Genomic DNA, 22,718 nt, shown 5'->3' with positions numbered 1-22,718 from the left:
TCAGGAGGTCACCAGGTTGAGGAAGGCTGTGTTTGCACATTTATTAAGTGTATAGAGCACAGGCTAAATTGAGCCTGGACTCAGTTTCTGAAATGAAACTTCCCAGCTTCCTCCTGCCACCCCCACCCCTGGCACTGTTCATAGCATTAAAAATGTAGGTTCATGTTTTTGTGCAAAGACCTGGCTATCTTGATTACCTTGGCAGAAAGCATTCATCCTTTTTTTATAAGCTGTTTCAATTTGGGGACAGATCCTCTTCCCTAGTGAGTTCTCACCTCCTTCGACATCTTTTGAACAATTGTTTCAATATCAAATCTGTGTCAGAGTCATGCATAACCTCATTTTTACCCTATTTTCGAGACTTTGCCTCTTGGGGTCAGTTTCTGCTTTCGGTTGAAAGCATTGGACCATTTTGCCTATGGGTCTTCACTACATTATGGGCCCTCGCTCAAACATTACTGGGTTGGCATGTATGTGTGCGTTTGGGGGGGGGGCGTGGAGCAGAATGCCAGAACTTTACTTGGTTTCAAACGCCTTAAATAGCAACTGAACAGGATGGTGTTATCCCCCACCAAAACTAAGAAAGGAAAAAAGGCAATAGGCTGTATGCATTCTGCAAAAGTGCAGGACGATAACAGGAGATAGTATTAACCACAGAACACAAGCTTCCTGATTCTTTTTGTTTGTTTGTTTCTAGCCTTTGTGAGCTCCAAAGATTGGCTTGAAGATGTTTGAGCAATGACTGGGGGGTTCCTAGATGCTAGAAGAGTGGCGGCAGGATAAGCTTTCCACACTTTCAAAACATATGGGCACTTATACTGATTATTATAGCTCTGTCTTGGGGATCACTGAAGTACTGTATGTGAAGCAATGTAAGGAATCATAAGGGGTATAAATTACCTAAGAACTACTGAGATATAATATGTGGGAGGTGTTGGCTTGGGTGGCTTTTAAAGAGGATTAGACAAATTCATGGGAGATAAAGCTCTTGCTGGCCACAGACCACAATGGCTACGTTCTACCTGCGCAGTTAGGAGGCAAGTGGGGAGAGAACAATTGCACTCAGGTGCTGCTTACAGAGTAAGAACAGCATGAGGGAATAGATGGGCTCTTATGACATGAGTGCAACAGCACCCTCCCCTCTTGCAATTTCCAAGAACTGGTCTTCAGATACACACTGCCTCCAATACTGCTGGAAGGGCATAGCAATTGTAGTCATTAACCACTGCTGGCTTTATCCTCCATGAGTGTCTCTAATCCTCATTTAAAGCCATCAAGCCTTTGCCTCCATGATGCCCTCCATAGGTTTTGGCTGAGGGTGATAGGAACTGGAGGTCACCAGGTTAGCAGAAAGGCTGATCTATATAAATGCCTTTTGTTTTTATGCAAAGATGGCAGGGATACCTGGCTGTAATTCTCTCTTCTCTTTTCTGTGTGTTGTCTTTTCAGAGAGCAGATATTGCAGTTGCCCCACTGACTATAACTTTGGTCCGAGAAGAAGTCATAGACTTTTCCAAGCCATTTATGAGCCTGGGCATTTCCATCATGATCAAGAAGCCCCAAAAGTCTAAACCGGGTGTCTTCTCCTTCCTGGATCCTTTGGCCTATGAAATTTGGATGTGTATAGTCTTTGCTTACATTGGAGTCAGCGTGGTTCTGTTCCTAGTCAGCAGATTCAGCCCTTACGAGTGGCATTTGGAGGACAACCAGGAAGAACCACGAGACCCTCAGAACCCTCCTGACCCTCCAAATGAGTTTGGAATATTTAACAGCCTTTGGTTTTCCCTGGGTGCCTTTATGCAGCAAGGATGCGATATTTCTCCAAGGTTTGTTTTTTTCCACTCCATATCACACTCCCATCACCTTTTTGCATTTTATGGTCGTTGGCTGATGCCATGGTGCATATATGCTTCTTTCTCAAACATGCTTTCCAAATTTTTATTTTGACATTCCATCCAATGCTAAGCTTCCTCCATCAAGCCACAATTGCTTGCCGGCGTTCGCCCTCGAAAAGAAATGTTTGTGACGGGCATTGCTTTTCAATGCCTCTCATCCGTGCATCACTGCCAGAACTTATATACACCATGTTGAGACTGTAAAATGCATCGGGTTTTTACATCTTTCAGCAATACTTGGAGGGTTACCGTGTTTTTGCTGCATCTCTCATTTTACGGTCATCTGCTTGGTGCATATAACACTTTGATTTCTGCTTTGCAAAACAAGAGCCAATGCCTTTGCAAAGCCACACATGCAACAGCATTTTAAAAATAAAAATAGAAACCCTCTATGCTGCTCGCCATTATTCACACTAGCTTTTTGAGTTTTCGTCATGCCTTCATCTTCTTGTCTTTTTTTCCTCTCATCCATGACTTACGTTGTTATCTGATATTCATTCCTTCATACATATCCTCCAGAATTGTTATGTCTTGCCTTGTGTACGTGTTGTTCTGAAAAACATATTTGCTCGGATCTCCCAGTCTGTTAAACATAGTTCAGAGCCTTGACTGACAATGTTACGTTGGGACATGTCAGGGACACTAGATAAATGCAGATTGAATGTAAGTTGGAACAGCAGCAGCAACAAAAACAACAACAAAAATTCAAATAGCCAGCTTACAATAAAAAATGTATCATTTCCAATCTCTATAAATACAAGGGTTAAAGCTTTTGAAATAATGCAAAGAGGAGACTTGGATTGTCTTTGTGAGGCCTCCTTCTCACCACTCATTATGGCTACAGCCCCAATCCATACTGTCTTTGTAATAAAGGCTGCCATGTTTCAAATCCTCTATTTCGTTAAAAAAATTAATAAATCTTATTTGTATTAGATCTTGGTATGGCACATCTCAGCAATCCTGTTAAAAGAGGCAATGCTTTTGAATTTTAAAGACACTTAAAAAAAAAAAGCTTTTAGTTACAGTTTTACAAAACTGGAGATTTACCTTAGGGCACCCTCCACATTACAGTGTGTCCTGTGCCAAGAAAAAATGGATCTGAAACCTGGGCCAGGGGGCAGGGGGCAGATTCCCCAAAATTATTGGAAACCATTGAAAGTACAGTGGTACCTCAGGTTACAAACTTAATTCATTCCGGAGGTCCATTATTAACCCAAAACTGTTCTTAACCTGAGGCGCGCTTTTGCTAATGGGGCCTCCCACCGCCGCTGCGCGATTTCCATTCTCATCCTGGAGCAAAGTTCTCAACCCAAGGTACTACTTCTGGGTTAGCAGAATTTGTAACCCGAAGTGTTTGTAACCAGAAGCTTTTGTAACCTGAGGTACCACTGTACTCAATTAACTGAAGTTCACTCCCCCCTAGCTGGAGGCAGACCCCCCCCCCATGATTTCTGAACTTAAGGGGGCAATCTCCTAAAAAAGGTCAACAAATTTGGCTGCTCCCCCTAAGAAAAATCCTACTACTGGCTACTCCCATGATCCAAAAGGTTTTCTGCTTGTCCAATGCTTTCTAGACACAGGTCTGAGCAGTTTTCAGTTGCTTCCCCTGCCCCTACTTTCCCTGGGAAAACCCACTCTTTACTGCTGAATGGAGCAAATGTCAATACTTGGAAAACCCAACTGATGTTTGCTTCTATTCAGCAGCAAAGAGCGGGATTCCCCTGGGGGAAGCAGTGGGACAGCAGAAGGGCTTACCCTTCTGCACTGGCCCAAGCTTAAAAGCTCCATATCTAAGCGATTGCCCGCAAACATCAATTCAAGTTTTCTGTGGGTTGCCATTTGCTCTGATTGAGCTTCAAAAAGCAGGTTTTCTCAGGGAAAGCTTCTGAGCAAAAAAAGGGGGGGGCTCATAAACATAGCCTTAAAGCCTAGAATGAGCAGGGGAAAGGCAAGTGTGGATGAGCCCTAAGTCTGAATGAGCCCTTATTCTTTGAGACTGAACTATGCAAACACAAAAGCTTTTTAACAGAAGTGTGTTGCGATGTATTGATGAAATTTGAAAAGGGAGCATGGACATAGCCAGGATTGGGGGGGGCAGGCCTTTTGTTGGGAGGGGCAGAACCTCAGTTAGCTATGTGTTTTTATTGATTGGGGGGCCAGCTGCCCCTCCCTGCCACCGCCCCTCCCTCCTTGCCGCCACCCCACCCTGGCTATACCCATGGAAGGGAGATTTATGTAGCTTCTCTGGTGAAATTGCCCCCTGCTCTATTGAAAGCTACTTTCTATCAGGCCAGGCTATGTAGACCACAGTTATCTACTCTCAGTGGCAGCCAGAGGAGGATGCTCAATTAGGGCAAATGGGGCGCTGCCCCATCAATTTCAGTCTTCTTTCCACAATCTGCACCTGTCTGCCTTCTTATTTGCAACTATTCCAGAGAAATAACACTGCCCATCAACTTCTCCACCATAAGTCTTTCCCTTGTAGGATTTAACAAGTAGGAGTATGGAAACAAAAGGAGAATTAGTTGGTTCTGCGTGCCATTAGTTATAACTCTGCCTATCATTAGCTCTGGTTCCACCTACCACTGGTCCTCCTGCCTTCTCCCCTCCCAGTCCCATTGAGTACCAGCCACCAGTAGCTCTCCAGAGTCCCATCACCTGGTGCCTGAAACTTCCACCTGAAGATGCCTGGGATTCATGTAGACCTGCATGCAGAGTTGCCATAAGTCGTACTTTACAGGGGACAGTATTCTGTCTGAAGTGCTTCTCCTTTTCCCATGCCTTTCCCATGCCTAGAAAGTGCTGGGCTTTCTAGGCATGGGTCTGAGTGGTTTTGCCTTTGCCCTGCTGCTTCCCCCTGGAAAACCCACTCTTTAGCACCAAATTGGAACAAATGGCAATATGCAGAAAACCCAGTTGCTATTTGTTCTGATTCAACACTAAACCATTGGTTTCTCCAGGGGAACGAGATGGGGATGAACGCCAGATTGGGTTTAAAGGTAAAGAGCCATTAGAAGGGAGATCTAGGGCCTTGATGTTGTGCATCAACAGTTAGCACCTAGGTAGCAGGTTCAACATGCAAACAAGCCACCTGTTCACTATCTTCCCCAGTATGGGAAGTTATATGATATTTCATATGCAATGCTGTATCCTATTTTCTCTCCCCTTTTTGGCCATACCTATGTTGCTACCCTAGCACATGTGCTGTCAGTCAGTGCTTTTTTCCTGGGGGTATTGAAGGGTACGCAGTACCAGCTCCTCTTTTTTAAAAAAAAGAAAAGAAAAGCACTATTTCAAAGTGTGGCACTTACTGTAACGTCTTCATGGTGAGTACCAGCACCATTTTTCCAGAAGAAAAGCACTGTTGTCAGCGTGTAATGATCTCTCCTTTTCATTGCTATTAGTTGCAGAGTGGGAGTCAGGTGCCCTCTTGTACCTATTTCCCCATCTTCAGGGACTAACTACAAAGACAGGGGTGGATTTTTTAGGAGACCTATATAATATTTGCAAGAACAAAAAATCAAGACTGTGGATCTAGATGGCAAAGAGTTCTGATGAAATTAAATGGGACTGGAGCAGAATTCACACAAAGCCGTGACTGCTTGTTTGTTATAGTCACATTAAGATCCAGACCTTATGATCTGTCCAGCTGTTTATGTGCAATGCCTCTATAAGGATTTGTTGATGGTCAAACAAATTTCTGTCATAATACCCTTCTGTATATGAGTAGCTTATAGCCTCCTTCATGTGCCCGTGTGCTTTGTAGTTTAATCCTGAAACCTGTAATGAGTCCCTGCCTCTCTGCTTGCTGTTAAGATAGTGTGTAGTGATAGCATTTAAATTGCTGTTGACCATGTGTTCACCCATTAAAGGACCGGGAAAATAAGCATGAGGCATCACATGGAAAGCTGCAGGCTTTATATTTGTTTCCACTAGACCTATTTTTCAGCTGTAAATAGAATCCCATAGGATTTCTGTTAGGCTCTTTAGATGACTCTTAACATGTTCAGCAATCTCTGTTTTGCATAATGAATGGGACATTTTCTCTTCTTATCAATGTCCCAATTTTGGATGCTTCAAGAAGGCCTATGAAAGATCAAAGTCACTGTAATATACATATCAGTCTATGAGTAGCTAGTGTTATTAAAGTTTCCAACCCAATCTTGGCTGCTCCCCATGCCTGAGTATTAGTGGGGGGGGGCAATTCAAGAAAGCCCAACATTTTGTCAATAATTAGCACTGTGTTGTGGCCAAACCACACAATGAAACATCAGAAGATTTACCCACGATTCAATACAATTAATTAATATTTTATTTATGCATAAGAACCTTTCTGCCTCTGCCTTTCAGCTCAGAAGGGTCCCCAAGGCAACTCATAATAATAAAATATAAATACATATACAATATGACAATAAAAATTGTAGACACATTTTTTTAAATAACAAATGCCAGAGAGCATTAAAGGAGAAGTGAATGAAACAGAATATGTAGTGGGATTTACAACACATAGTAAACCAGCTTGTAGAAATAAGGGGGGGAGACTTGCCTCCCTGTCAATAAGCCATAAGAGAGGGAACATCCCAGGCCTCTCTAAGGAAGCAATTCCACACTCTGGGTGCTGCAACTGAGAAGGTCCTGTCCTATATCAGGAAACAAACCAGAGTGCTGTCTTAGCATTACATGTAAACCAATGCTAATGGTTTGTTTCTCTCCATACATACCTCAAGAGTGCTCCATAGTATCTTCTTCTTGCGGTTTGAAGAAGAGAAACAATGAGCATCGGTTAGCACAGGCATCCCCAAACTGCGGCCATACAGATGTTTTGGCCTACAACTCCTGTGATTCCTAGCTAACAGGACCAGTGGTCAGGGAAGATGGGGATTGTAGTCCAAAACATCTGGAGGGCCAAAGTTTGGGGGTGCCTGGGTTAGCACATAATGGCTTGTTTCAGTATGGCATAGCAAAGGGAGGCAGGTTGGCATGATTTGAGTAGCATGCATGCACCAGCATGCTTGCTCATTCCTGGTAAGCCATAGTTTTTAAACATTGGTTCACCATTATGTACAAACCAGTCCAATGATTCTTATTGCTAAAGAGCCAATCCACTTTTGAAGCAGAACAGAGGCATGTTTCTTCAGCAGTGGGAACTGCTCATGGGTGGAGGACAATGAGCCAAACCTCTACTGCACATACTTCCCCCCCCCCCCACACACACACACAATTGCATACCCTTCCTGTGGATCCCATCCACTGCTCTGTAAATGTGAAAAAGCTGAACAAGGTTTTCATTCATTCAGAAGATACTGAGCCTATAGTCTGTTTTTCAATATCACTAGTTAAAGGAGTTTAAGTCCTCCGGTGTGAGTTTTGTTGGAGTACATTTATGGAATGAAAGCATGCAGAGCTGTTAGACAGACGAGAATTCTGGGAGAGACTTCACTGTTGGACTTCCTGACCTAGACACTTTCAAGTTGCCTTTGTGTGAAACAGCCAGAACACCTAATGCCTAGTTAGACCTATAATGGGTGAGTATTTGGTGTGGAAATTCCTGAGGGTATGCCCTTACTAATGTTAGATTTTTAGCTGGAATGAGCTATACACTGCAATGGAATCCTCATGAGAATTAGCATTTGTCCAGGAAATTGAGTTCTGTTAGATGTTAATGATTATCATTCATTCATTCATTCATTCACTCACTCATTCATTCATTTTATCCTTCCTCATATGGTCCCTAACCCATACACACATTTAAAGCAGTGTTGTACCCCTTTAAGCAGCCATGGCTTCCCTCAAAGAGGCCTGAGAACAGTGATTCATCCTTCACAGTTCCTAGAACCCTTAACAACTACAATCCCTAAGATTCAATGGGGTAACACATGTGTATTGAATTTGCTTTGAATGCATAGCATAGGCTGCTGGAGAGATGCCTTCTGCACAGTACAGTTCTGCACCTCTCGCTATGCTTATCCCTCCCACCATACATTTAAAATGCATTTAAAGCACAGAGCTCTATAATTAATTAAGGTCACATTCACACCTTACATTTTAAACACATGTGTTACCCCATTGAATCTTAGGGAATGTGACCTTAATTAATTACAGATGTGTGGGGTGGAGGATCCCTACTGGGAAGGCAGCACTTGGGGAGGGCTAGGGAGACTTTTCTCTCCGCTTGTCTCTTCAGAAAGGACCCATTCAGGTTGCAGTGAGTTTTGTTTCTATATAGTTTTTTATGGTTATTTATTTATTTATTTATTTATTTATTCATTCATTCATTCATTCATTCATTCATTTATACTCAGTTATTGGAATGGGAGTGCTGCAACTCTCAGGTCCTGTTTGCAGGCCTCCAAGGGTCCAGAATCCTGTACACACAATGGCCCACCAGACCCCTAAGGGAAGCCTGCAAACAGGACCTGAGAGCAGCAGGCTGTCCCATTCCAGCAAATGGTGGATGCAAATGCTTTAGAACATGAGAAGAGCCTGCTGGATTGGGCCAATGGCCCATCTAGTCCAGCACCCGTCTTTCACAGTGGCCAACCAGATGCAAATAGAAGGTCTGTAAGCAGGACTGGGCAATACCTCTCCCCCCCCCCCCCGCAGATCCCAACAACTGGCTTTCAGAAGAAGCATAGTGATTCCAACAAGAGGAGGTAGAACATAGCCAACTCAGCTGCTAGCCACTGATAGTCTGACCCTGAAGGAATTTTCCTAATCCTTTTAGAAAGTTGGTAGATATTTTGAAATGCTTAAAGGACATAAACAAGCAAACAGGAATCTCAGTGGGGTGGAAAATCTCCATGGCTACAGATATGAGAAAACCAAGGCCAGTCAGCATATTCTCCTTGCACCTACAAATCTCTTTACATAGCACTTTTAGATCCCAGCCTGCATCTCTATATCTTTGTCCTTTCTTCCCCCCCCCAAAAAAAAACAGCTACAGAAATACTTTGTGGCCATCAAGAATCATGCCAACTGACTTCAACAGAAGTAAATGGGATTAAAAATGCTCCAGATTAGAGTGCCTAATGACAATTTGTCTAAATCAGAGATGCATAATTTGAAGTCAAGAGTATAGTTAAACATTCACGATGTTCCCATTAAAGATTGAGTATATGGCTATATATAATGTTCTGTAAATATAATGTAATTGTTGCATAAAATGCATCTGTTTTGTCCTTCTTGTTAACATGCTATTATTTTAACAACATGCATCCACTCAAATTTTCCTCTCAAGGTATGCTATTTACTTTGATTTCATGATAATAGCTAAAGTTCATTTGTTGAGGAAGGTGCTCTTAACTGCAATTGATTTTGTGCTTATTTTCATGTATCTGACCACTCTATGTACTTTGCATAAATACTATTGAGTGGACGGGTGCAATTTAGAGGGATTGGGGAAACCACTGACTTTTATAATCCTAAAGTTTGTTTTTGGGACCAGGGATTTGGGGTTCAGAAAAATATTGGTACTCCTTGCAGATTATATCATTATAGCTGGGTAGCTTAGTTGGTTAGAGCATGGTGCTGATAATGCCAAGGTTGCAGGTTCGATCTGCTGCATATTCCTGCATTGCAGGGGGTTGGACTAGATGATCCTCAGGGTCCGTTCCAGCTCAGTGAGTCTATGTTCTGTGTCATTAATTTGAAATCTGGTGTGCATGCAGTCCACAAATTTAAATTGCAGAGATAATGGGTTTCATCTAACTAATTTCTACTTAGAGTAGAACCATTAAAATTAAGGAACCTAAATTAGTCATGCCTATTAGCTTCAATTGGTCTACTCTGAGTCAGACTAGCATTGAATACAGCCCAATGTACTTGAGAGGCCATGAGTATCCTACTGGTGAAAGCTCTGAGCTTTGTAGTCTTCTCAAAGACCAAGAGAATACAACCCCAATATAATTTGGACAAGTCATTATTGTAGGCCGCACATTGGGATTGGTATTCTATTCTAGCCTAGATTCCAGTGTTCTGAAAGTGAAGGATGGAGGTGTGCTTCTTTTATCGTGGTCAGGCCATTACTCGCTGTAGGTTTTCTGATTACAGGTTTTCCATCCATCTACCAGGGTGGAAGTCCAGTTAAGTTGATTCACCCTTGGAGACTTATGGGCCCAACTGGTTTCCAGACTGCTCTCTTCTGTTCCTGTTAACAATAGCTCTTGGGTGGGTGGTTGCTGTGGGGAAGGGGCAGCTAGTATAAGGGGTATCCACTCTTATGGTTTAATCAAATTTAAGTAAGTCTCTCCCTGGTTTACTGGGCTGGGGTCTGCACCAAACGATGATAACTAGGTTTGTTATTGGTATGAGCTTTTGTGTGCAGGCACACTTCTTCAGATACCTGTGCATGCACAAGAAAGCTCATACCAATGACAAACTTAGTTGGTCTCTAAGGTGCTACTGGAAGGAATTCTTTTATTTTGTTTCGACTACGGCAGACCAACACGGCTACCTACCTGTAACTAAATGATAACTATAAGCCTGAGGGAGGGAAAGTCTCACAACATGAAGCATTTAAGAAAGTAAAGCTCACATGCTGAATTAATTAGTGACTATGAAGTGGTGCCATGCACATCACCAATATGTTGATGCAAACAAACATCAGTAAAGGGGGAATCATTGGTTGAACAGGGTTCCATATTGTGTGGAATCCTTCATGAGTCCAGCTGTACACAATGAACGATATTCCTTTTCAGCCACCTATGTCAAAGCACACACATTTGGCATGACTTCAGGGATGGGTCTAGCACAGTGTTTCCCAACCAGTGTGCCTCCAGATGTTTTGGGACTACAACTCCCATCATTCCTGACCACTGGTCTTGCTAGCTAGGGATGATGGGGGTTGTAGTCCCAAAACATCTGGAGGCACACTGGTTGGGAAACACTGATCTAGCGAGCACAGTTCCAACCCCTGCATATGTGTTGATTTGATGCATTAGTGTTATTTCCTGAATTGTGTGTTAGCCATACTCTAGTGGCTGGTGCAAAGAAGGTTGTTTTTTTTCCTTCACCACCCAGTGAACTAATGCAAAATCATATCTCTGGATTTCTGGTGATGAAAAAGTTTTCTTATAATGGCTTGGCTTATTATAAATTCATTCTGCGTTTTTATAAATTTGCTCAGGAGAATGAAGTGACTAAATATTTGCAGTCCTCTTCCGGGACAATGCTGGCTAAAATGGAAATCTGCCAGAGACTCAATTGCTAAAGTGGAATATGCATGCTTTGGAACATTGGGTTTTAGACATGCAAATTCCAATTAACATAAAATACACATCTCCTCATGTCTCTCTGTGTTGGACTTAGATACTCAAAGTTCCAATAGGATCCGATCAAGAAAGCTTGCTGATACATACTTTCCCCCCAAAAAAATTACATATTTCCATTCACTGAATATATTACATTTATATTTCCTTAATCTGGCAATATAGAACAGTTATTTCATTTCTAAAATTGCACAAGTGCTCCTGTTAAGCAGAAGAAAATGACCAAAAGAAATAGTAATTGGGGAAGGTCCATAGTGAGTCACATTTTGAAAAGTTTTCTTCAAAAATGAACAACACCCCCGCCCCCAGAAATGGGAAACTGCCTTACACCAAATCAGACCATTGGCCCATTTATCATAGTATTGTCTACACTGACTGGGTTGGCTGTCTAGGGGGCAACTCCCAGAAATGCCAGGTGTTGAACCTGAGACCTTCCTAATAATAATAATAATAATAATAATAATAATAATAATAATAATAATTTATTTATACCCCACCCATCTGGCTGGGTTTCCCCAGCCCCTCTGGGCGGCTTCCAACAAAACATTAAAATACAATAATCTATTAAAGCTTCCCTAAACGGGACTGCCTTCAGATTCTCCTAAAAGTCTGGTAGTTGTTTTTCTCTTTGACATCTGGTGGTAGGGCATTCCACAGGGAGGGTGCCTCTACTGAGAAGGCCCTCTGCCTGGTTCCCTGTAACTTGGCTTCTTGCAGTGAGGGAACTGCCAGAAGGCCCTCGGCGCTGGACCTGAATGTCCGGGTAGAACAATGGGGGTGGAGACACTCCTTTAGGTATACTGGGCCGAGGCCGTTTAGGGCTTTAAAGGACAACACCAACACTTTGAATTGTGCCTGGAAACGTACTGGGAGCCAATGTAGGTCTTTCATGACCGTTGTCTCAGTGGCTGCTCCCAGTCACCAGTCTAGCTACTGCATTCAGGATTAGTTGTAGTTTCCGGGTCACCTTCAAAGGTAGCCCCACATAGAGCGCATTGCAGTAGTCCAAGTGAGAGATAACTAGAGCATGCACCACTCTGGCAAGACAGTCCACGGGTAGGTAGGGTTTCAGCCTAGTGGAACGTGCAATCTGTACACTAAAAATATGCAAGGAACAGTTTGTGCAGGCAGAGCCTACACACATAGAGGTTTTTTTATATATGTAAGTATTGTACAGACAGCCTGGTCAATGTAGCTGGCAAGCAAAGCTCCAGAATTGGAAAAGTATTGATGTCAGAGGTGGTAAAAGGCTGAGGGAAGTCAATGAGGAAAGAACTCTGTGGGTAGGAAGGGAGCTGAGAGTTAAAGAGGAGGAGGAGGAGGAGGATATGAGTCCTCCTTTCCGTTGACATTCTCAGGGAAGGACTGTTGGGAGAAAGTTCATTTTGACTCTGATGTATATGAATGTTGCATGCAATGGGGATATTGTTGGGGTTGGGGTGAGAGAGAGAGAGAGAGAGTGGCCATTTACATTCAACAAGTGTAAGGTAAATAGTTGAGGTGAGCACCATTAATATTTCATATGTGACTTTCAACAAATGTGCAGTCTGCATACCTGTGTGTATGCGATAGTTGAGTTGTGATCCAGTACACTTGTTCACACAAACATATGTACAGATGTAGAGGCAACTTGTACATGTGCTCAGTGTAGCATGTGAATAACGAGAGGGAGAGGGAGGGGGAGAGGGAGAGAGAAGTGGAGTGGGAGAGGTATTTACACGCACACACGCACACAAAGCCATACTTTCTCTAGAGTTCAATGCATGCTAATAACTCACACATGTTCTACAGGATAGTTACAATGAATGGAAACAAAAGCAAACAGAGGGTGGATGGGGTGCTCCCCCATAGCATTTTGGAACTGGTTCTCGCCATGCATGGTTGGGGGCCTAGATTGGCCTGTAGCCTTCCTGGAGTAGAACAGTCAAGGGCCAGGTGAGTTGAATTAGCAGTCACGGGATATGAGTTGTTAATTTGGCTAGAGATACAATAAGATTTATTGAAAGGGAAGGGATCAAGCTAGGCAGGAGGAGCAGGAGGAAAGATGCTATGGGGTTCCACCCTTGCATAGATTAAAGACAGCCAGAGCTCTGCCCAAAAAAGGATAGTAGCCATGGTGAGACCTATTTCTCTCTTGCCTCTACCCACTGGGTGAATGGATTGTCAGCCCATTAGGTGTATCATAATAGGGGTTTTGGCACTGGAGTTACCTTCAAGCCTGTTTGGTGGTTTTCATGCCGTGATTATTGATGGTGTTGTGGCCTCTTTTATTGCCAACATGGGTGTCTACCTCTCTCTCTCTCTCTCTCTCTCTCTCTCACTCTCACTCTCTCACTCTCACTCTCTCTCTCTCTCTCTCTCTCTCTCTCTCTCTCTCACACACACACACACACACACAAAACAACATCTTCTCTTCTCAAAAAAGATCAAAGACTTGCTTTTATAACCGATATAACCTCATCTCCTCTTTCTTAGATCTCTCTCAGGGCGAATTGTTGGCGGCGTCTGGTGGTTCTTCACCCTCATCATTATCTCTTCCTACACTGCCAACCTTGCTGCCTTCCTTACGGTGGAAAGGATGGTGTCTCCCATAGAAAGTGCTGAGGACTTGGCTAAGCAGACCGAAATAGCCTATGGAACTCTGGATTCAGGTTCAACCAAAGAATTTTTTAGAGTAAGTTTCCTGGTTTTTGTTACAAAGACTAAACTATTTCATTATTATTATTATTATTATTATTATTATTATTATTATTATTATTATTATTTTAAAAACATGCTTTTATTGATTTTGCATATAAAAATACAATCAGCAATAACAATCCAAAATCTAAATCAAAATGCAGAATAAAATATGCATAAAGATGTAAATGAATAATAACGAATCATACCCCTCCCTTTCCCTCCCAGAACCCTACCCGTCCACCATCCTCACCCTCACCATTAAGGAGTGGGATAAGAGGGTGGACCTATTAACTCCTTCTTGTACTTAATTTTATTTCCTTCCTCAAACTTCCCGCCTTCCCCGATGCATTTTATTCGTCTTAATTTTGAACGTACGTAACACAATACACTTATCTATATCAAATATCAAATGCGTTCATATTTCTTATCGCACCAATATTTTACTGTCCAAACGTCTACTATCCCGCCACATTTAAGTTTCAGTCCGGCAATAAAACAGGTAATATTCCTTTACAATATTTTTCCACATATAATTTATATTTTTCCCACTTTACAGCAAAATTTTGTTTTGATTTACCTCGAATATTATTAGTCAGAATGGCCATTTCCGCTAATTCTTGTAACTTGCCCTGCCAATCACATACTGTGGGGACCTCTATTTCTTTCCAACTCTTGGCGACCAGAATCCTGGCCGCCGCTGTTGCGTATAAGAATAATTCCTTCATTGGGTTCGGTATGTCTTTCCCTATTATACTTAATAATAGTGTCTCCGGTCTTTTTTGAAATGATATTCCAAGCATTTTTTTTTATTTCTTCATATATCAGCCCCCAGAACTTTTTTATTTTCTCACAAGTCCACCACATGTGGTACAGAGTGCCCCTACTCCCCCCACACCTCCAGCACAGACTTGATAAGTTTTTATAAATTTTTGAGAGTCTGGAAGGAGTAAGGTACCAACGATGTTGCATCTTTAACATATTTTCTCTAATAGCATAACTAGCGGTAAAATTTATTTCTACTTTCCAAAGGTGTTCCCATTCCTCCATCGTTATAGGCCGGCCAAAGTCTTGGGCCCATTTTATCATACTCACTTTAGTTGCCTCGTCCATTACTCCCCATTCTAACAGAAGCCTATACATTCTGGATATTGTCTTTGTCTTATTATTCATCAAATCGCTCTCCAGTCTTGATGGGTTTTTTTGAAATCCTATTTCTTTGTCTTTTTTATACAACTCGTATGTTTAGTGATATTCAATCCAAGTTGTGAAGTAAGTTTTCACTTCCTCATATTTTTTTATTTTCTTTTGGCCCTCATGTTCTGTCAATAGAGTATTGTACGTTGCCCAGCCCCTTTTCATGTTTCTCCTTTTTACCGCTAGCGCTTCTAGTGGGGATACCCAATTTGGTGTCTTTGGTACTAGGAACCTCTTGTACTTTTCCCATACTTTATATAACGAATATCTTATTATATGATTTGTGAAAGCACTATCATTATTATTATTATTATTATTATTATTATTATTATTATTAAATCACCCTTTATTCATTCGGCATGTGTATGTGGAGAAGGATTGCAGCTACTGGAGCTGCTCCATCTTCAGCCTAACACATGAACGTAATCTATGTGCATGAAACCTACATGCATGTAGGCACTGTGTGTGCAATTAAAAGCTCTGCAAAAGTTTCATGGAGAGAGGCTATGGATGTAGGGGAGAAGGTCCTAGCTCAATAGCAGAGCAGCTCAGACAGTAAGAATATGAGACTCCTAATACCAAGGTCATGGATTTGAACCCCACATTGGGCAGAAATGTTCCTGAACTTCAGGGGGTTGGGCTAAATGGCTCTCCAACTCTATGATTCCATGAGTCTATGGTTCTACATACCTTCCTTGAAGAAGGTCCCAGGCTCAAATTTGGCACCCCCAGGTAAAGACGAAAAGACTCCTAACTGAAACACTGTAAAGCAGCTGCCAGTCAGCATAGGCAACATAGGTAGAAATGGTGCTGACCTCCAGACAATGCTGGGCTCAAATCAGTGCCATCTTGCATGGCCAGTTGTCAAGGATGAGCGGAGTTGTAGATGGACCATACCACTTGGTACAAGGCAGCTTCCTATGTTCCTGTAGATGTGGCCCTGTTCAGGGTGGAGGGAAGATCCAGCAGGTACATTTCTCCTCCCCTTTTGATGTGATCACTATATGCTGATAAGTCTCAAAAGAATCTTTGTATATGTAAATATGCTTAACATTCCAGTAGCAGGCCTGGTATGGTACACTGTAAGTTTGTTTTAGAGGGAGTCTTTTCATAATTAAGTGACCTCGTTAACATGCCATGGCAAACCATAGTTAATGGATTGCCTTTCTGCTCATGTGGAGAGGAAACAAACCATGTTCCCTGGCCCAGCATTAGGTCTGAACCAGAGACCATGGTTTATCTCGACAATATGTATGGTTTGTTCTTGGCTTACTGACTATGGTTTGCTGTAGCAAAGCTAAACAAGAACCCTGATTGGAACATAGCACAAAGCCAGAGATTGTGATTCATTAGTTGGCAGTACAAGCAGGAAGGAGTGAACCAGCCCTCTTAGGCCCCTCTTAGATACTACTTAAGGCGATATCAAACTACCTTTGGCTTTCCACAAAGAATCCCAGGAACTGTAATTTGTAAAGAGTGCTCAGAATTGTTGGGATTCAAAGAGCTACCCCCCATTAACTGCAGCTTGTCATGCTGTTCAAACATAACAAGCTGTGGAGAGCCACAATTATGGCTTGTTTGAAATAAGCCACTTAAGAGACATGGCAGCTGGATTGTTTTGGCCAAATCATAGTTCAGATTAACCACAATTTAGGGTTTGGACACAACACTAAACTGTGGTTAATCAAAGCTAAAAGGAAATGTTTGCAGTCTCTGCACAGTTGCACAAGAAGAGATAGGTATATGAGCTCATATCTCAATAATTTTGCATTATACCAGGGCTAGGCAAAATGGTGTTCTCCATATGTTGTTAGACTCCAACTCCCATCAGCCCCAGCCAGCATAACTAATGCTTAGGTATGATGAGAGTTGAAGTCCAACAACATCTGGAGGATACCCCTGCATTAAACCATAGTTTATTGTGATGCCCATTTATTGTGAACATTACAATAAACTATGGTTTAATGCAGGGGTGTGTCATCCATGTGTTATTGAACTACAGTACAGCTGCAGTGAGTGATTAGCTGAAAACTCCCCCCACCATCTCTCCAGTTCTTCCTGCACCTTATATCTAGGAGTCTGTGCAACAAAGTCTCAACGCAAACACTCAAGGATATTTCCTTAGTGCTTTTTGGCAACTGTCTATTTTCATCTGCTATCTCCCTCTCCAGAGAATTGGATGCTATGACCCTTCTGTTGTCTTCAAACTGTGATTCAAGGGGTGGGTGGGTGGGTGGGTGTGGGTGTTTTAAATAAAGATCAATTGCTGGCAGATAGGAAAAGATGGGGGTGCATGCACCCCCTCTTCTGTTATCTAAAAAGAAATCGTTCCTTTGAAGTAATGAAAGGCAAGTGTTGTTACAAGGTGTACCAAAAAGGAAATCATTAAATATCTGAATGCTGCAATGTACAATTAAAAGAACTGGGTGCTTTATTGCTATGTCTCTTGGAGGAAGATGCATCTGGAATTCTAAATAATATGTAAAGAGAAATCTAGTGCAATCAAGAGGAGGAGTTGGTAGAAGAGATGAAATTGACTGTGGCAGCTTAACTTGGGACTCCTCTGACAGCTAAAATAAGCACTTATGTACCTTACAACTTGGGGTCATAGTCAGGCTAAGACCTTGGGTGTTTGGATTTCAAATGGAACGTTTTCAGATAAAAAGTCCACTGAGGGCTGAAGACTTGGGTTGGGTCTGGGCCCAGAGTTAGGGCTTAAGCAGGAGATAGAGCAAGGGTGGGGATGCTGTGGGACTGCAACGTCCATTGCCCCTAGCCATTGGCCATGCTGGGGGAGGCTGAAGGGTGTTGAAGTCCAACAACTTCTAAAGGGTCATTGGTTCTTAATCCCTGAGCATGAGCTGAGGAAACAGGCTGATGCTGAAATGCATTGGACAGGAGGTCTTACTCTGTTGACTAGGTATGGGAGAATGTGACATTCTATTTTTTAATACTACATTGTTTACTGTTTCTTTACCCTTGAGTCCTTATCAGGGAGAAAGACAGGATGGTGGTGGTAGTGGTGGTGGTGGTGGTGATAAGGCGCGCCTGGCACTACCTGGGGATTTGTTGAAATATTGTGATCCCTGGTATGATTCAGCAAAGATCCATAGTGCCCAGCATCCTGTACAGTGGTACCTCAGGTTAAGAACTTACCGGTAATTCGTTCTGGAGGTCCATTCTTAACCTGAAACTGTTCTTAACCTGAGGTACCACTTTAACTAATGGAGCCTCCTTCTGTCGCCACGCAATTTCTGTTCTCATCCTGAAGCAAATTCTTAGCCCGAGGTGTTATTTCTGGGTTAGCGGAGTCTGTAACCTGAAGCGTCTGTAACCTGAAGCGTCTGTAACCCAAGGTACCACTGTAGATGCCTCCTGGAAGCCTATGACCATGAAGGCAATTGTGCCTCAAATAGTCTTCCTTTCCAGCAATTGATAGAGAGTCAGATACTGCCTTTGAACCTGGAGCTTCTCTACAGTCACTATGGTTGATAGCTGTTAACAGACTGCTCGTTTTCATCCATAAATTTGTCTAATCCCCCTTTTAAAGCCATTTAGGTGGATGGCCATCACCACATCTTGTAGCATTGCACTCCACAAATTACATATTCTGTGGAGGTGTACTTCCTTGTGTTTCACTGGATCACCCACATCCAGATTCTAAAGTCATGAAATGAGGGATCTATTTTGCCTTAACCCCTTGTTCTCAACCTGCATCTTGTTATACCCCACCTTTGTTCCAAGCTAAAAAGCAATGAACACTTCAGCCTTTCCTCATATGACACATGCTCCTGTCCTTTGGTTGTTTGGATTGCTCCTTTCTGCTCATTGGCAATCTTCTTCCTCTTTCTTTCTGTGCTCAGAGGAGTATTCTGGTGCCTGAGCACAGATATGTCACTCAGCAAGTTCTTGGAAAAATGAAGTTCTTGGTTCATGTCCTAGAATCTCTGGCACGTAGCCATGTGCAGGTGAGAGGTGCCTAGGTTAGTCCAGTGTTTGGCCTCATTAGCAAAGCCCCAAAGCATTAGTCACTGATGTTGTGGTGTTGTTTTTAATGAAATGAGGAACACTTATTATTTGAAAGTGGAATCACACCAGCAATTCATTTTATGTGAACAGATGGTAATGAATTTCATCTGCTTCAGGACTGGGCATCATCCAGCCAGCAACCTGTTTTATACTGCTGACTGTTTCCCTAGCCATCATAATGGTTTGGTGGCTGGCAGTACTCAAACTTTATAAGCCAAACATTCCCATTCTTTTTTTTTAAAAAAAAAAAAAAACACCCTGAGTTCTCATGATATGGTGTTCTCATCTGTAGAACATACTTTATGCTCCAAATAGCTACTGAGCTCGTGCAGCTTCCCAACTACAAGTTATCTGGCAACCAAAGGATTCCACTTAGTTATGTTGGCCACATGACCCAGAAAAACTGTCTGTGGACAAACGCCGGCTCCCTCGGCCTGTATAGCGAGATGAGCAGCACAACCCCAGAGTTGTCTGTGACTGGACTTACCTGCCAGGGGTCCTTTACCTTTTTTTTGTTTTACTTATTTCTAGTTAGCAACACTAGGCCCTTTTGCAGCAATGCAACACTTACGAGGGTGGTGCTATAAATGGCAGTCAATGGGTTTCGTGCACTTTTATCCACATTCTGGAATGCTTTTATCCCGATGGGATAGACATTAGGAATGTTTTAGCATTTTTAGTGTAATCCTTGATTCTATTAAAAATAAACCCTTTTATTTCAAAATGTCCGAGGTGATCTTCTACCTCTGCTGTCCAATGCAGTATACCTCAGTATGTCTGTTGCTAGGAGTTGCAAGTGATGAGAGTGCCATTGCAGTCAGGTTCTGTTTGTGGGCTTCCCATAGACACCAAGTTGGCCACTGTGAGAACAGGATGCTGGACTAAATGGGGCCATTGGCTTGATCTAGCAGGCTCCTGTGGTGTAGTGGTTAGAGTGTTGGGTTAGGACCTGGGAGACCAGGGTTCAAATTGCCACTCAGCCATGAAGCTCCCGGCTGACCTTGGGCTTGTGACTGTATTCCTTAGCCTAACCTACCTCACAGGGTTATTGTGAGGATAAAATGGGGAGAACTACTGTATGTATGTCACCTTTAGCTCCTTGGAGTACAAAGTTATTGTTGTTTTGACAGCACATTGCATGACTAAAAACTGAATTCATTGCTATTGGCCTTAGGAGAATGTAATTATTGTGTTAAAGTTGCATAATGAATCTGATTCTTTCAGTACATCAGAATTAACAAGAGGATGATAGAATCCATAATTAGCACAAAAATAGCATGGTGTTGCCATTTGTTTTTGATAATTCCAGTAGATCCAAGTGACCCTTGCACCCAGTTACCTCGCTGTCTCTCTTACACACACACACACACACCACATACACACAGTGCATTTTAAAGCAGGAATGGGGAACCTTTTTCAGTTACACTCTCTTCCAGACAACCTTCCAGGGGACACATACCAGCGGTGGGCAGGACACAAAGCAAAAGTAGGTGGAGCAATTAAAGTAGTCTAGTTACCTCTCTACCCTCCCTCTAAGCAAGCAAGAACCATTATTGAATCTCAATGGCACATTCTAGTCAGGCAAAAAACACTCAAAGAGGGTGCACATCAGGCCAAGGGGAAAGGAATGTGGCCAGGGAATGGGTGCAACCTGTGGAAAATACCAAGTACCAGACAGAGGGGTCCAGAGGCCTGCATTCAGTCCCCAGGGTTGAAGTTCCCTACTCACAGAATTTAGTGGGAAATTCAGAAGTGCAGAGTAACTTCATTATGGTCTCAGCCACACACTCTTCTAAGATTATACAATATTCTAAGATTATACACGAATAATCATTAGAGGGACCCAGGTGGCGCTGTGGTTAAACCACTGAGCCTAGGGCTTGCTGATCAGAAGGTCGGCGGTTCGAATCCCTGTGACGGGGAGAGCTCCCGTTGCTTGGTCCCAGCTCCTGCCAACCTAGCAGTTCGAAAGCACGTCAAAATGCAAGTAGATAAATAGGAACCGCTACAGCGGGAAGGTAAACGGCGTTTCCATGTGCTGCTCTGGTTTGCCAGAAGCGGCTTTTCATGCTGGCCACATGACCTGGAAGCTATACGCCGGCTCCCTCGGCCAATAATGCGAGATGAGCGCGCAACCCCAGAGTCGGTCACGACTGGACCTAATGGTCAGGGGTCCCTTTACCTTTACCTAATCATTAGAGATGCATTGTAATGACCAATGCAGGTCTCCATATGTTGCTTTTCAGCTAGATCTACTTTTTCATGCATATGTACATGGGCAAATGATTTGGAATGTTCCAATATCTTCTTTTGGAGTGGCATGCTTTTCTTGAAGTTCCATTGTATGTGGCAGAACTTGCACACCATTTTCTTGAAACTGAAGTGTTTCAATATTGTGTTTTCAATATTGCCAAGAGCTTAACTTTGGAGCATACAGGAAAAACCACTACACCTTTACACACAGCTCCCTTCACTCTGGCTTCAGTTAGTGCAAAGAGTGAGAATATTCCTTTTCAGTGGCTACAAATTTCCTTTTTCATGTTGATTAGGCATCTCTAGGTTGCTGAAGACAGAGACCCTACTAGGGCCCTGCTGTAGAAATAGTAACAGGGCCTCGACCTCTTGGACCCCAGACTACTGCACCTCTGCCCACTCCTGGTCCTAAAGTGAAATCTTTTATATCTTCATAGCAAAATTTGGCATGGCTGATAAATGGTCTCTTTGACTTGCATCCTGCAAATCTTCCCTCCACTCCATTTAACCTTTAATTGTGATTTGCAACACACACATAAGCAAATTTCACTCACTATCTCATGAATATTTGCTTGCAGAAGACACTTACTGTGAGACCTGAGACTTTGTGCAGGTCAGAGAGCAAAGCATGAATTGCAAAGTTGTTGCAGCAGAGCTTCAGCTAACGGGTTAACTTGGTAGCTAGGAGAATGTATCACTAGAGCAAAGCAGTCAGAGCCCCAGGGAAATGCAATCACTCCCTGTTCCCGTGTTCTACTTTTGGGAGAACTACGTGATAATGATAGTGACATTGCCTGAGATAGTTAAGGCTCCATATTCTTCCCCCCACCCCCTAACTTACTGTACCACTTTATATAACTGCTGTGTCACATGAATAGGTGCTTGTTAGAAGAAAATATATAGCTTCTCAGTAGGGACACAAGTGTGCAGGTGATGAGTTGGTTAGATTATTAATTGATGAAAGACCTTTTGAGCGATTGAAGAGGCGCCCTAAATGAATAATAGGTATTTTTACAACTTTTTTTTTAAAAAAAAGCTTACAAACATCACGAATGGTAGATCCTTTCACAGAAGAGAAGTCCAGCTCTGTACTGTATATGCCTCACTTAGGATGGCAAAGAATCCTTCAGAACTTTAGAGACTACCATTGATTATTATGGCATAAGCTGCTTGAAGTGTTTTCCTGTGTCTGCATGCATTGGATGGAGTAGAATGTAATCTATGAAAGCTTGTATCAAGGGAGGGGATTCTTTTTCAGCCTGGGGGCTGCATTGCCTTCTGGGCAGCCTTTTGGGGGAGGCCACATGTCAGTGGTGGTGAGAGGCCAGAGGCAAAAGCGGACAAAGCAACAAATGTAATATACCTTTGTACAGCATACTTATCCAGTCCTATCTTTCCT

General features: G+C 42.6%; 1 protein-coding gene across 2 annotated transcripts in view; it reads left to right on the top strand.

Annotated features, from left to right (window-relative positions):
- Positions 1 to 22,718, top strand: part of GRIA3 (glutamate ionotropic receptor AMPA type subunit 3) — a 194,744-nt gene that overhangs the window by 129,239 nt on the left and 42,787 nt on the right. For both annotated transcript variants that reach the window (XM_035112435.2, XM_035112434.2), the window contains 2 exons: positions 1,450 to 1,826; positions 13,637 to 13,835. In XM_035112435.2, the coding sequence (XP_034968326.1) occupies positions 1,450 to 1,826; positions 13,637 to 13,835 (576 nt within the window). The remainder of the gene's footprint in view (positions 1 to 1,449; positions 1,827 to 13,636; positions 13,836 to 22,718) is intronic.

The sequence above is a fragment of the Zootoca vivipara genome, chromosome Z, assembly GCF_963506605.1.
Source record: "Zootoca vivipara chromosome Z, rZooViv1.1, whole genome shotgun sequence".
Taxonomy (NCBI): domain Eukaryota; kingdom Metazoa; phylum Chordata; class Lepidosauria; order Squamata; family Lacertidae; genus Zootoca; species Zootoca vivipara.
The sequence above is the reverse complement of the archived record's forward strand: the minus strand, read 5'-3'. Positions and strand labels throughout refer to the sequence as shown.